General features: G+C 35.7%; 1 protein-coding gene across 1 annotated transcript in view; it reads right to left on the reverse strand.

The window, feature by feature from the left end:
- Positions 1-2576: 2576 nt before the first annotated feature.
- Positions 2577-13640, reverse strand: part of ap1m3 (adaptor related protein complex 1 subunit mu 3) — a 43957-nt gene continuing 32893 nt past the window's right edge. Inside the window, exons 11-12 of the mRNA XM_028443835.1 lie at positions 13016-13091; positions 2577-5206 (exon numbers count right to left, since the gene is read on the reverse strand). Coding sequence (XP_028299636.1) covers positions 5184-5206; positions 13016-13091 — 99 coding nt within the window. The 3' untranslated portion in view covers positions 2577-5183. The remainder of the gene's footprint in view (positions 5207-13015; positions 13092-13640) is intronic.

Genomic DNA, 13640 nt, shown 5'->3' on the forward strand with positions numbered 1-13640 from the left:
AGAGTGACAAATGAAGGTGATTTAAATAAGTCAAATGTTTCCAAAGTGATTCCTCAGCCCAGCACAGAGCTTTAGAAAAAGTCAAGCATTGTGTTTCATGTGTTTGTGTCTGCCTCGCCTCTTATCTGCCTCCACATTCAATAGCAATCGCCTTCAGACAAAAGGGGGCCACACAGTTAACTATTGTTGGAGCGATGACGGACAGCAAACTGAAGGCACAATGCACAACGCGGCCATCTGTAGAGGCTGGTATACACTAGCACGGCTCACTGAGGAAAGAAGAGGAAAAGGTTGATTTTCTACAGCGCTGACAGCAAACTGTAAACCTGTATTTTTTTCCTTAGAGTATACAGTAGAGGAGGCAGAGTATGTACTCATGCATGACAGCCAGGGAAGACCCGAAAAGGGAGAAAAGTCAATGCAAAAGTTATTGTATTATACAACGGCGTACTAGGGCCACATTAAAATTAAAATAAATCTCAGCACGACAAGTTTAAAGTCGTAATATTTTGATAATAAAGTCATAATTTTATGAGAATAAAGCCAATATTTTATTAAAGTCGTAGTATTTTGAGATTGTCATAATAATTTCATATTAGAGTCGTAATATTATGAGAATAAAGCCATATCTTAAGAAATTCGTAATGGTACAGCGCTCAGAATTCCCTGTGAACGCAACATAACACCGATAGCCCTTAAGTCGACCACTTCCAGCCAGTTCCTCCTCCACAATAAAAGAGGCTTTTTGCTCCAAATCAGTCTGGTTCTTTTGTTTGAACAAATGCAAACATCTGCAAAGTGGCTTTAAAGTCCTTAAAGCTGCTATCCAGAGTTTCTGTGAGAACGTCTCGATGTCCCGCCCTCAACAGCTCTACTTCCTCCTCTGCCTCTGCCAATCTACCAGAAGCTACGCCTCTACGTTTGTGCACGTGCATTGCAAAACATGACAAAGTCGCATAACTACACATTTATTGTTGGAGTGCCATAATTTTTGATTCAAGCATGTTTACAACCTGTCCATGAGAAATGTCGCCAAATCCTGGTCCGTTCGGAATCCTTTTAAAAGCAGCTCAGAGATAAATTCACAAAGACGTTTCTACACAAGCTTTGTACCTGGACTTTTCTATTGTCTGAGTAGAAGCTTTATACGTTGGCAATCATGGAATGGGTAACTGGAGTTTTGGAGCGCTCCTCCATGATGCTACGCTGCTCAGTGGTACCAGTTTTCTGTTGTGAGAGTGCACGCGCATTCACTTTGATTGACAGTGGCCCCCTCCAGGAAGTTAAAGCCTATTGGCTGAGCGAAGTCGCCGTTTTCTTGCATTTGTTTAGGGGTCTATGGATGAAGGCAGGACTTATAGACATTAATGTACAGTATATGAATGACCACCGGCAGTACACCATAGTAAAAGACTAGTTAGGTATTTTTTCAAAAGAATGATACATGAACATATATTTCTCAGAAACTCCAGTGGTGATGATGGGCCAAAAGGCTCAGTATTTCACCATGTGTGAAACATAAAGAGAAGTATGATCTCACTAAATGCAGGCAAGATCCTGTTTGTAATTCAACTTTATTTTAATAAAATTACAACTTTATTCTCAAAATATTATGACTTTAACCTTGAAATATTACAACTCTAATCTCATAAAATTACAATGTTATTAAAATATGACTTTGGTCTCATAAAATTACAAGTTTATTCTCGAAATACTACGACTTTAATTTTGTAGTGCCCAGATTTTCTTTATTTCAATGTGGTCCTAATACGTCTTCGTATTATTTACCGTTCCCGGTAATATTATCACGTTCTGCACAAACAAATTAACCAATTTTGCACAAATATTTATGTAATGACTGTATTTAAAGAGATACTAAACCCTGAGTTTTTTGTTGTTCATTTTGTCGTCCTTTGTATTTTGGAATCTTTTTGTGCATTTTTGTTATTTATTTCTGCTGATCTTGTGTTTTTGGTGTAATTTTTTGTGTGTCTGCTGTTTTTTGTATATATCGTTACCAGAGTCCTTTTCCGCATTTCTATTGGGGGCCCGTACAAATTTAGACTGAGGGCTGCATGTGGTCAATGAGCCGCCAGTTGGGCATGTCTGCTATAAAGTTTGAGCCAACACTTCACATTAAGCTGTGAGCAAACTAAAATATGACAATTTATCATAAAATCCAACTCAAATATAGTTGCACTATCCATGTAGATTTTATCAGTCCTCCGAAAAAAGATTTTTTTTTTTTCATACAAGACAAAAAAAAGTCACATCATCTTAATATTTGAATGCATTTTTTCCAATCTTTTATCTATCAAGTGTGTCACTTTTCCGATATGACAAAATCAGAATCCGAAATTTCAAACATGAAAAACACCAACAAAAACCTTTAAATTATTTGGTAAAATAGGGTGGTGCTCCACTGTATCTTCATTAAAATTCAGACAAAAATAACTAAACGCAAATTTAAATTCAAATCACATAATCAAGTCAAACTACTTTGCACCATTTTCCTCTGAATATTCTCCCAGAGCTCATAATCCTCCTTAGTTAAAAAACAAAAAAACACAGCAAAATGAAGTACAAAACATGTTTAATTCCAAATATATCCCTTTGTTTCCTATTAACAAAACAGTGGTTGATAAATTATCAAACGCACACACACACAAATGCACATTAAATAGTCTCAGTGGCTTCTAAAGTAGGTTTCCACTTAACATAATGGAGTGATTGTACAGGAGTGTTTGTGGTAATAAAATGAGTCAGGACTCTCCTCTGTGCTGTTAAGGGTTGTGCTGCAGTGCATGAACCACAGAGTGTTAGACACACACCCCTGAGGAAGCACACAAGACGGCAGGATCTTTTAGAAGATCTATTTTTTAACAAAACATATTGTTATGCACCATATTCATTTAATTGCCTTTTAAAAAAGGAACTACTTTACCGTTTAAGAGCCTGTATTCCGCCATCTTGAAATCATGTGATTGATGATGTCACATGGCCCCACTGCCTGTAAACATCTCATTGTTTTTTAGTCAAAATGACTTGGTTGTTCTAAATAATGAGGAAAAGATGCAGATGTAAAACTCTTGTTTACCGAAAGAAAATAAAAACAATTGTGACCGAGGGGGCGACAGTTCCCACTCTGCGGTTCGGTAGTAGCCAATGAAGCACAGAAGAAGAGCTCTCCTGAGCATACTCGGAGTTTGCATGGTCAAATGTTTTCATTACAGTTTTCCTAGATTCATTCATTCTTAATATAATGTACATAATATACAAATATTGTGTCATAAAACACAGTAACTGTACAAAATACATATGAATTAATTTTGTTCTTTTGTTTCTTCTGTTGTGCAATTTTTCGTCACAATGTAAATGGTGAAGCGACACTCCGCCCAGCAGTTCACGTATGGTACTGCAACAAAAAATGAAGCATCATCATGATTTTACAACAATTGAACGACGCGTCTACGCAAATTTTTGTAGTCAACATTTTCACTTATGTTACCAATCATTTGTGTATTATTGTATATGTTGCACACATTGTGGTTGGAGGGAATCTCGAGACGGTCCATATATTTAATTCTATTTTTTTTTTTCTTTTACCGCTCTACTGGCAAGAGTTTTATAACTGTTTTATAACTTGTGGTAGTACACAATGAAGCAGAGAAGAAGAGCTCTCTTAAGGGACCTTTACTCTTTCTTAAACAGTACGCAGCTGACCGAACGAACAGCTAAATGATCTAAAAAAAAAAATCAATGAATGTTTCAATCCAATAGAAAACAATGGGATGTTTACAGGCAGTGGGGCCGCGTGACATCATCAATAACATGGTGGAATACAGGCTGTAAAACTGTAAATTAGTCCCATTTTTAAAAGGCAATTAAATGAATATAGTGCATAATAATATATTTTGTTTGGCATAGATTTTCTAATAAGGACATCTGAATGATTTTTGGTCAAACTTGTAAAAACAGTGGATGATCCAGTGGAGATTTATACAGACGCATCTTCAGGTCGCTCTTCCTTTGCTTCCTAAATCCAACCTTCTTGCTGTGCATGTAAGCTTTAGCGTACAGGGCCCAACTATAGTACGGGACACCCAACAAACACATCTCTGCTCCATGCTAATCTCTCCCCTCGCTGCCTCGCAGCTGAAAGCTGATTTTAACTACAAGGACAAGGTTACAGCCCTCGTGGGAGTGTGTCGGAGGAATTATGTTACGCTGCCAATGCCTCTGACAATATTGTGCCTTATTAATCATTGATCCGTTTGCTGGTGTTGGTTTCTGTGCACTGGGGTATTATGTTCACAGTGCAAGTGTTGTGTGGATACATCAGCAATATTTTAAGGCAATGAATGTATGATATTAAAAAAAAAAAACCCAAACCTTTGAGGATCAACGACAGAGTTCAAATGTACGTGATAAGATGAAAAATAAAGAAAAGTGAGAACCCTGAAAAAATAAATAAATACAAAAAAATTCTAATTACGCTACATTGTGATTACAGTTACTGAACACTCGCAGATGTAAAAATGACAGAGAAAATGACAGAAAACATGAATTATTGTGTAAATTAAACCAACAATGTTTTTGGTATTTGTCGGTGCTAATATTGCAGTCATTCTTACAATTGAAAAAACTCAAAACTCTTACAAAATCCTTCAATTTTCTTCAAATTATTACACAAAATTTCCCTTAATTTTATAGAAATTGGTCAAAAGAATCTAGGAAATTTAAAGTCGAGATCCTGTTGCGCTTGGATGTTGTCAGTTTTGTACATATTTTCTATTTTATATATACGTAGAACACGGTATTGTCAAAATTCCTTGTTTTCCCGCATTAAATCTGTGGCCCACTGGAGATCAAAATGAGTTAGACACCCCTGTGTTACATCATCACCACAAACATTCAAGGCTTTGTTGTAAAACTCCTTCATTAGAACTTAATTTATATTAACTGCGACACGAACAAACCACGATTAAATTGAACAGAAGCTCCACCTGAAGCACACAGTGTGTGAGAATCCCTTAAAGATAAGTAGAAGCTAAAAAACAAGGACTAGTTTTTAAAGAGAGAGATGATGACATCCAGTGTCTTTCTGTGCTGAAGACAAAAAGATGAAGAAATAAAAGGGAGGAGGATGAAGACGTCCATTGGTGGAGCTGAATTGTTGCCCTTTAGTTTGTCCGGAGCTGGTAATCTGCCAAGAAAAGTGACAGATTGGTTAGCCGTGTACACTAGAAGCTTCACATTAATGTCACTGAACTGCATGTGTAAAATATTAATCCAGTTCCAAGAATGGCAGGAAAAAAACCACCAAAAACACACTTTTGTTTTCTGATTCTTTCAAATAAATAATTTTTTTTTTTACTTATTAGCTCCAAGATTGAAGCTTATGTTTAATTCCTGTCCTCGTCCTTCTCGGTAGTTTGAAGTGTGCGTCGATGTTTGTCCTTTGATATATTTCATCCCCTAATTCAAAAGGTCTCGTCAGTTTTTTGGTGATTAAAAGAGTTGTTGAATCCTTCTGGTTACTAATAAACACCTACATACGGTGTATATTTTAGGACATCCTCAGATCTCAGAGTGAGGTATCAGGAAAACCTCTGTCATTAATCAGATCAAACGGACTCATGACTCAGCAAAACCTCTGTCATTAATCAGATCAAACGGACTCATGACTCAGCAAAACCTCTGTCATTAATCAGATCAAACGGACTCATGACTCAGCAAAACCTCTGTCAATAAATAAAAGTCATCAGACTCAACAGCCGTTCTTTTATTTTTTTAAGTTTAGACATAACATATTGTTTGATTAATAATTATAAATGCAGAGTTAAAGTGAACATTTAATTATTTTAACCTTTAAAAATAAATAGACAATAAGAGCTTTCAACTTACTCTCGTATCCGAAGCAGCACATATTGACGTCGTGTGTATTTCCGGTTTCTTCAAAATACGACGCCATGTCGTGTTTTACATCCTGAGGCCGTTGAGTCAAACGACTTTTATTTTGAAGCCTAAGGCCGTGTCATTTGAGGGTGTTTGGTTTGATAAGTGAGGCCGTTTCATTTGACGGGAGGTTTTGCTGAGTCATGAGTAGATTTGGTCTGATGAGGTTTTACCTGGGGGTGTGCTAACACAGTGGGGTCGGTAGTCCACCAGGTTTTCAATGAGTTTCTGTTCAAACAGCCTAAAATGTACATTGTACCTACAGGTACTGTTGAGTATCAACTAGAATTATAAGGTATGCATCAACACTGTGAGTAAACATTAACATAAGAAGTAAATATTCCAACATTGTTTGTAAATTTAAAGTTTTTAATGTAACAAACTCGTATCCACCTGATGGAGAAAAGTAGAGGACGTTATGGATTCAACTTCTAACTTCGTCATTAGGATTAACAGCAGCACCAGGAATACAATTAGTGTGACTTTAGGTATAGAAAGCATCTGTACGTGTTCAGTTCAAATTAGGCTCCAACTTAGCTTAATGCAGGGGTCTGCAAACTTTATTCTCAAAGGAACCATTTTGCCTAATCTCACCTGGATTAAAGTCCTTTCGGAGCCGAAAAAAGACAATGCAGTGTATTGAATTCTATACAGTTCAAATTATATAGAATAATTTTTGATTTAAATTGATTTGATTTATATTGATCACGTAAATGGCAGCTTAAAAACAGTTTAAAATAAAATAAAATAAATTAACATCAATAAATAACATTAATCTTGCATCTTCAAATTCTTACGCATCTCAATTTACATGAACACAATGTTATATAAAGAACATTATTTTTAGTTAATGTATTTAAAAGGCTACAAAAAGTAACTTGAATTTCATGATCATGTGATCAACACATGCTAATTGCTAATTTCTTGCCACACATAAAACATGCATATTTAACCAGCACATTGGTGGTTAAATTAATCTGTTCTAATATTTATTTTCTCCCAGAATAGTGTTTTTGTTGGTTTAATTATCTTACCGGGGATTTAAAACTGAAGGTTAACTACATGGTCTGTAGATGTTGCAGGAGGTGAAGTAGGAAGGTGCTGAGTCATTGCACAACGTGATTTATTTTAGGTTAACAAATTGTTATATCTTGATTTTATTTGTCATTATTCATTAATAGAATAGGTAAAAAAAAAAAAAAACTCTTTATTTCAATATATATTTTTAAGCCATTGCAAAAGAGTCAAACAGCCACATTAGGCTCCAGAGCCACAGGTTGCAGACCCCTGACTTAATGGAACCAAACTACTGTATAGTCGCTGCAGAGGTCGACCTTAAAGCTTCGCAAGTTATTTTCTACCGTCTTTGCAATAAAGTTGTGCACATCATCTTTGGCCACTTCCTCTGACTATCCTCCCATTCATCAGTTATAGCACCACACAGTACAACTGAGGGGTCTTCAGGGTGTTTGAAACATCCTTTTAACAGAGACATTGTGCTGAGTCACTACTTCTTCTTCTTCTTTTCTTGCCATCTTTTGCAAACATGACAGATGCCTCTTCATTAATCATTAATACGTCACTCGCTCCAGTCTACAGTAGCACTGATTACTATTTAATCAGTGTTTGTGTCTCAAATGTAATGTGATCACCATGGTTCTGCCTTCCAGTAACCGATGGCAACATAAAAGTAGGGAATAGCTTCCCCTCGAGTCACTTCTACGTTATCACCTTCTGTTTCAAACTCATGCCCTGCTTCCTGTTCCTCAGTGAGAGCTAATCGAATAATTGGTCATGAATTACAATTATGATGTATTTATGATTGAAACTGTCACTGAAAAAATACATTGCTGTTGGAATCATAATTGAATTGTAATTGAGTTCAGATAATTGACTTTGTATTTGGAGCGAATACTTATATAAAATACTTATATTAAAATGCAATTAAACACAAAACAGGAGAAACATGTTATAGCTCTATGGTTCACACATAGGCCTATGAAGGAAACCATTACTAAAATATGTTTCATATCAAGTTTATCTGAATGATAATTTCATCATTTAAAAAAAAAAAAAAAGTAAATCTAAGGCTATACTGACTGAAAAAAGGCTCAGACGCCCACATTAAAAATATTAATACCAATATTAACGAGAGATGAGAAACTAATTAGATGATAAATAATATTTTTTAGTGTATTTTACAGATAATTTATGACCCGTTATCATAAGAGATGCTAACAGAAAGCTAACACAAGAGGAAGGATAGGAATATTTATTAAAGGCTCAGTAATTGTGATTAATTAAGGCACAACAGTGTATAGGACCCTATTGTAATACACCTTGTTTTTTTTAACATTATTATTAGGGCCCGAGCACAATGGTACATAGGACCCTATTGTAATGCACCTCCTTTTTATTATTATTATTATTAGGGCCCGAGCACAATGGTACGTAGGACCCTATTGTAATGCACCTCATTTTTTTTATTATTATTATTAGGGCCCAAGCACAACAGTACGAAGGACCCTATTGTAATGCACCTCGTTTTTATTATTATTATTATTATTATTATTAGGGCCCGAGCACAATGGTACGTAGGACCCTATTGTAATGCACCTCGTTTTTATTATTATTATTATTATTATTATTATTATTATTAGGGCCCGAGCACAATGGTACGTAGGACCCTATTGTAATGCACCTCATTTTTTTTATTATTATTATTAGGGCCCAAGCACAACAGTACCAAGGACCCTATTGTAATGCACCTCGTTTTTATTATTATTATTATTATTATTATTATTAGGGCCCGAGCACAACAGTACGAAGGACCCTATTGTAATGCACCTCGTTTTTATTATTATTATTATTATTATTATTATTATTAGGGCCCGAGCACAACAGTACGAAGGACCCTATTGTAATGCACCTCGTTTTTATTATTATTTTATTTACGGCAAAATTATCACATTTTTGAGGACCTAAACACATTCAAAAACTCATGAAAATGTGTACGCATATTACAGATATTAGGACTGGCAAAACATTTTGCATTTTGGGGGAATTACACATGTGAATGGCAAAATGACTCAATAGCGCCCCCTTAAAAATTGTATTGGCTCCCATCTTGGATTGATGACATCATTACTGTGGAATTCTACAGTGTACTGAAGAGCTATTACTTCAGTACACGTGTATTTCCCTGATCTGGGTAAGTAGTGTTATTTCTTTCCACCACAAACACACACGTTCTTAAAGATGACAGTGTAACCTCATTGTCTAATGATTTACATGTGTTTTATACACACACACAAACCAATCAAGCACCTCCAGTTATGTTTTAGCCAAACCGTCATTCATAGTCATAGCGCCACCTATTGATAAAAGGAAATCATAGACATTATATTTGCTCAGAACATTGCAGGAACGTTTGTGATATAATCCTTGAAAATGGTCAGCTACGTTTCAACACTTTCACACATTCCTGCCACACCCCGACATGCAACACACCTCAACGTGCGCCACTGCTTGCAGCTTTAATTATAATTGAAGTTTAGTAATTGAGAACATATTTGTAATTGACTTTCAGGGGGAGAATAGTAATTGTAATTTTAATGGTCATTGGAAAAAAAAAAATGCTGGTCAACGTAATCATAATTGAGTTGTAATTGACCCCAACCCTGGCACTAGACATGTTGTAAAACAAGAGAGCTTGTGAGAATTTGAAGGAGGAAAAAAAGTGAACTTGTGTGTAAAAATATTTCCTTGAATTTCACGTCACAAATTATGAAAAAATGTGAACCTGTAGAGATAAAATGAAAACCCAAAGAAAATATTCACACATGCATGATCTGAACATTAAGTCACAGATAAAAAAAAATATTTGCAAATGTGTAAACTGATATTTACACAAATAAAATGACAGCTACAAACGTAATCCAACATTGACTCACAGGTTTTTTTTTTTTTAAGATCACATCAGGGGTGTGGTCAATTACATTTTTCAGTTACAAATACATTTTTAATTATCCATGTTCGATAACAATTCAATTGCGATTACAGTGACCAGCATTTTTTCCAATTACAATTAAATTACAATAATTTTTTATCCGCAAAACATCAATTACAAATATGTTCTCAATTACTAAAGTTCAATTACAATTATCTTTTCAAGTACTAAAGTTCAATTGCAAATAATCACAACTACTGAGCCTAAAATAAAAAACCTTCCTCTTGTGTTAGCTTTCTGTTAGCATCACTTATGATAAATCATCCTAAATCAGCTGTAAAATACACTAAAAACAAATATATATCATCTAATTTAATCCCTATCTATTGATTACCTTGTTAGGCTTCCTAATCAATGAAAATATAGGTTTTTAATATTTTTGGTGTGGCTGTCTGAGACCCCTCACTATGCCCCTCGATTTCATTTTTAGTTTTTTAAATGGTAAATTGTGGGAAAGCTTGATATGAAACATAACTACATAGAACTGTAACATGGTTTGCCAATTACATTTTAATTACGATTACAACAGCAACAGATTTTTAAAATCACAATTAAAATTATGACTATACCATAATTGTAGTTAATTATCAATTACGCAATTACAATTATTGACCCCACTCCTGGATCACGCATGTGTGAATATTTTCTTTGGGTTTATATTTTAAATTTACCCGCTCACATTTTTCCCCCCCAGAATTTGTGACAATAGTAAACATTTTTACATAAAAAAATAACTTTTATTTTTTTCCTTCAACTTCTCACATCACATTCTACACGCTCTCCTATTGTGCAACATCTATATCTTCATAAGATCTTTTCTAAGGGGAAAGCCTCATGTATGACAAACGATGGTAGTAGATATGATGAACGTCACCTAGTCCAGTTCATTTCTTGGGCTAATAGCAGGTATAAAACATTAGGATTTCTCAACATAAAACCATACAAAGCTGCAGCATTATGAAACCATCCAAGAGGTGGAAATGTACTTTTTACTCATCAATATATATTTATTTAATACATCCATTTTGAAAAAGTGAGACGCTTTCACAATTTAAACGGGTGATGACATTATGATTCAATCCAAATTGCTTTAAATGAAATATTTTAAAGCTCCTCTGATGACAGCATAAGTTGAAGAGATGAGGGTTCATTCCCAGGGCAGCGACTGAACTCTGGTCTGAAAATGAGGAGGAATTTGTGCAGCAAAAAGCTGCACAAACAACAACAGACATTTCACCTGCACAAAGGCAGACAGAACAAAGCCTTGGCAGGCTGGGGGGTGTCACTCTGCGCCCCTGATGCCACGGCTGATGGAGGTGGAGCTGCGTAATGGACGGGATGGATGTTTTACAGCTGGGTTCACTCCAGGGCCGTGGATTGAATATTGATGCAGAAAGACAGATTCTGACACTGATCTCTCACAGAAATCATCCTTTTTAACCTCAGATTGTCTACGGCAGGGGTTCTCAACCTTTGGGGTCAGGACCAATTAGGGGTCGCAAGACACTGGTAGGGGTGGCCAGATGCCTTCATGAAACAATTTAAACCTATTTTTGCCCTTTTTCTGCAACTACACCAAACTTAGCCATATTTTAACCTGTTTTCATCACTTTTTCTTGCCATATTTTTGCTCCTTTTAATACATTTTTGCTACATTACTCCCATTTCTGCCACTTTTCCATCAAATTTCAATGTTTTTTCTGCACATTTTTTCCCACTTTCAAGACATTTTCAGCACATATAAACCCTTTCCACTATATTTTCCACCTTGTCACACATGTTGACCTACTATTGTCACTTTTAACTTCTTTTCATCATATTTCATGCTTATTTTTGCCAATTTAACCACATTCAACATTTGTCATGCCCATTATTTGCCAGTTTAAACTAATTGCTCCTACTTTTTAAATTACATTACCTCAACCCCCTTTCCCCCATTTCTGCCACTTTTATGCCAATATTGACACTTTTTTTTAAAATTTTTTTACCAATTATTCTTTTGGTTTTTGCCCACTCTAATTTGCAAATTTTAACTAATTTCTGTGATTTATAAAATCCCATTTCACCACCTTTTCCCACCATTTTTTGTCACTTTTAACCCATTTTATTTCTGATTAAAACAAGGATTTACATTTTTAAAATGACTATTTACTATGGCGTGAATAATAATACACTTCCTAGATAACAGTGGATATTATTCAGATAAATAAATAAATGTGGTTATCACAGATTCATAGAACAATGGATGAGCGTTTCTCCTTATTGAAGCTGAAGAATAGCAGGTCAGTGCTGATTTCTACTGGTCTGGACAGAAAATCCAAAGTCTGGCCAGTATAAGACCAGGGCTAGAGTAAGAAAGTACATTGGCAATAAATATAGTAATATATATAAAAAAAAAAAAAAAAAAAAAAAAAAAAGTCAGGGGCTCCATCTTTTAATTAAAATATTCATTTATAACCTCAGGGAGTAGGTTATCTGCTCCATCGTATAAATACCCACAGGTGATATGAAGGTGTATTGACCTTCAGCTAGTTAATAGTAATAGATTTTAGAGATGTCGTTAAAGAGATTTGCTATAAATACTCAGCTCTTCCCCCTCTTCCTTCTGATTTTAGTCCGAATAAAACTGCCTGCGGATTTTGGGGAATATCGACAGCAAACACCTTAAATACCTCCTTCCAGAACTGTTGGGATTTAGAGCATGACCAGAATTATGTGGGAGTCAGTGATTCCCTATAAAGTCAACACAATTTCTCAAGACTTACTGCAGATATGGGCGGAATCAAAAAACTTTCCAGTGGAATATCTCCAAATATTGGCATTAGTTACCCTTAGTTCCCAGTCCCCATTAACCTTAAGGGATTATAAAACCATATATATATTTATATAAACAACTTTTTTATGGATTCTACAGTCAGGAGAAATGATTCTAGGCCGCCACCTGAATATTCTCACCATGTTTGGTCTAGATTCAGACACACATATTCACTGCACACACACACACAGACACACAAACCTGATTTGCAAAGAGCAGAGTGTGTGTCTCACCTCCACTTTGTGTGATATAGCGCACCCACGGTAATGCCTGGTAGCCACTCTTCTCAATGATTTTTAGGTAGCGCACCTGCAATACACACAAGTGTTAAAAAGCCGTTGTTTCAAAGCGTAATCAAAGTTCAGGTGGTAGAAGGGTCTTGTTCTGATCGAGAGGTTGGGGGTTTGATCCCCAGGCTATAACTGTGTATCTGTCGAAGTGTCCTTGGGCAAAACACTGAACCCTAAGTTGCTCCCATTGGTTGCCTAGTGCCTGGTATGACAGCTCTGTCCCACTGGTGTGTGAATGAGCTGATTTTGTAAAGTGCTTTGGAACCATTAAATGCATCCATTTACCATTTCTTAAAAAAGGCCACAAAAAAAAGAAGCTGGAAATGAGTCCACAACAGGTTTCATTCATTATTTTCAGTAACTCCTTCAATGCCAATGCATCTCTAAGCACAGGGCTATATGGATATTGGCACAAATGGTACACACAAAAAAAGATGTTTTTGCACAAATGTATCAGACATCTGCAGGTTCATCAAACATCCCCACAATCAAAATAACCTGAGATTAATGCTGTCTTGCCCAAATGCAATCTGCAACACAGCTTTTTCACTCAACCCAGATTGAGATC

This window comes from Gouania willdenowi, chromosome 4 (genome assembly GCF_900634775.1).
Source record: "Gouania willdenowi chromosome 4, fGouWil2.1, whole genome shotgun sequence".
In the NCBI taxonomy this organism is placed as follows: Eukaryota; Metazoa; Chordata; class Actinopteri; order Blenniiformes; family Gobiesocidae; genus Gouania; species Gouania willdenowi.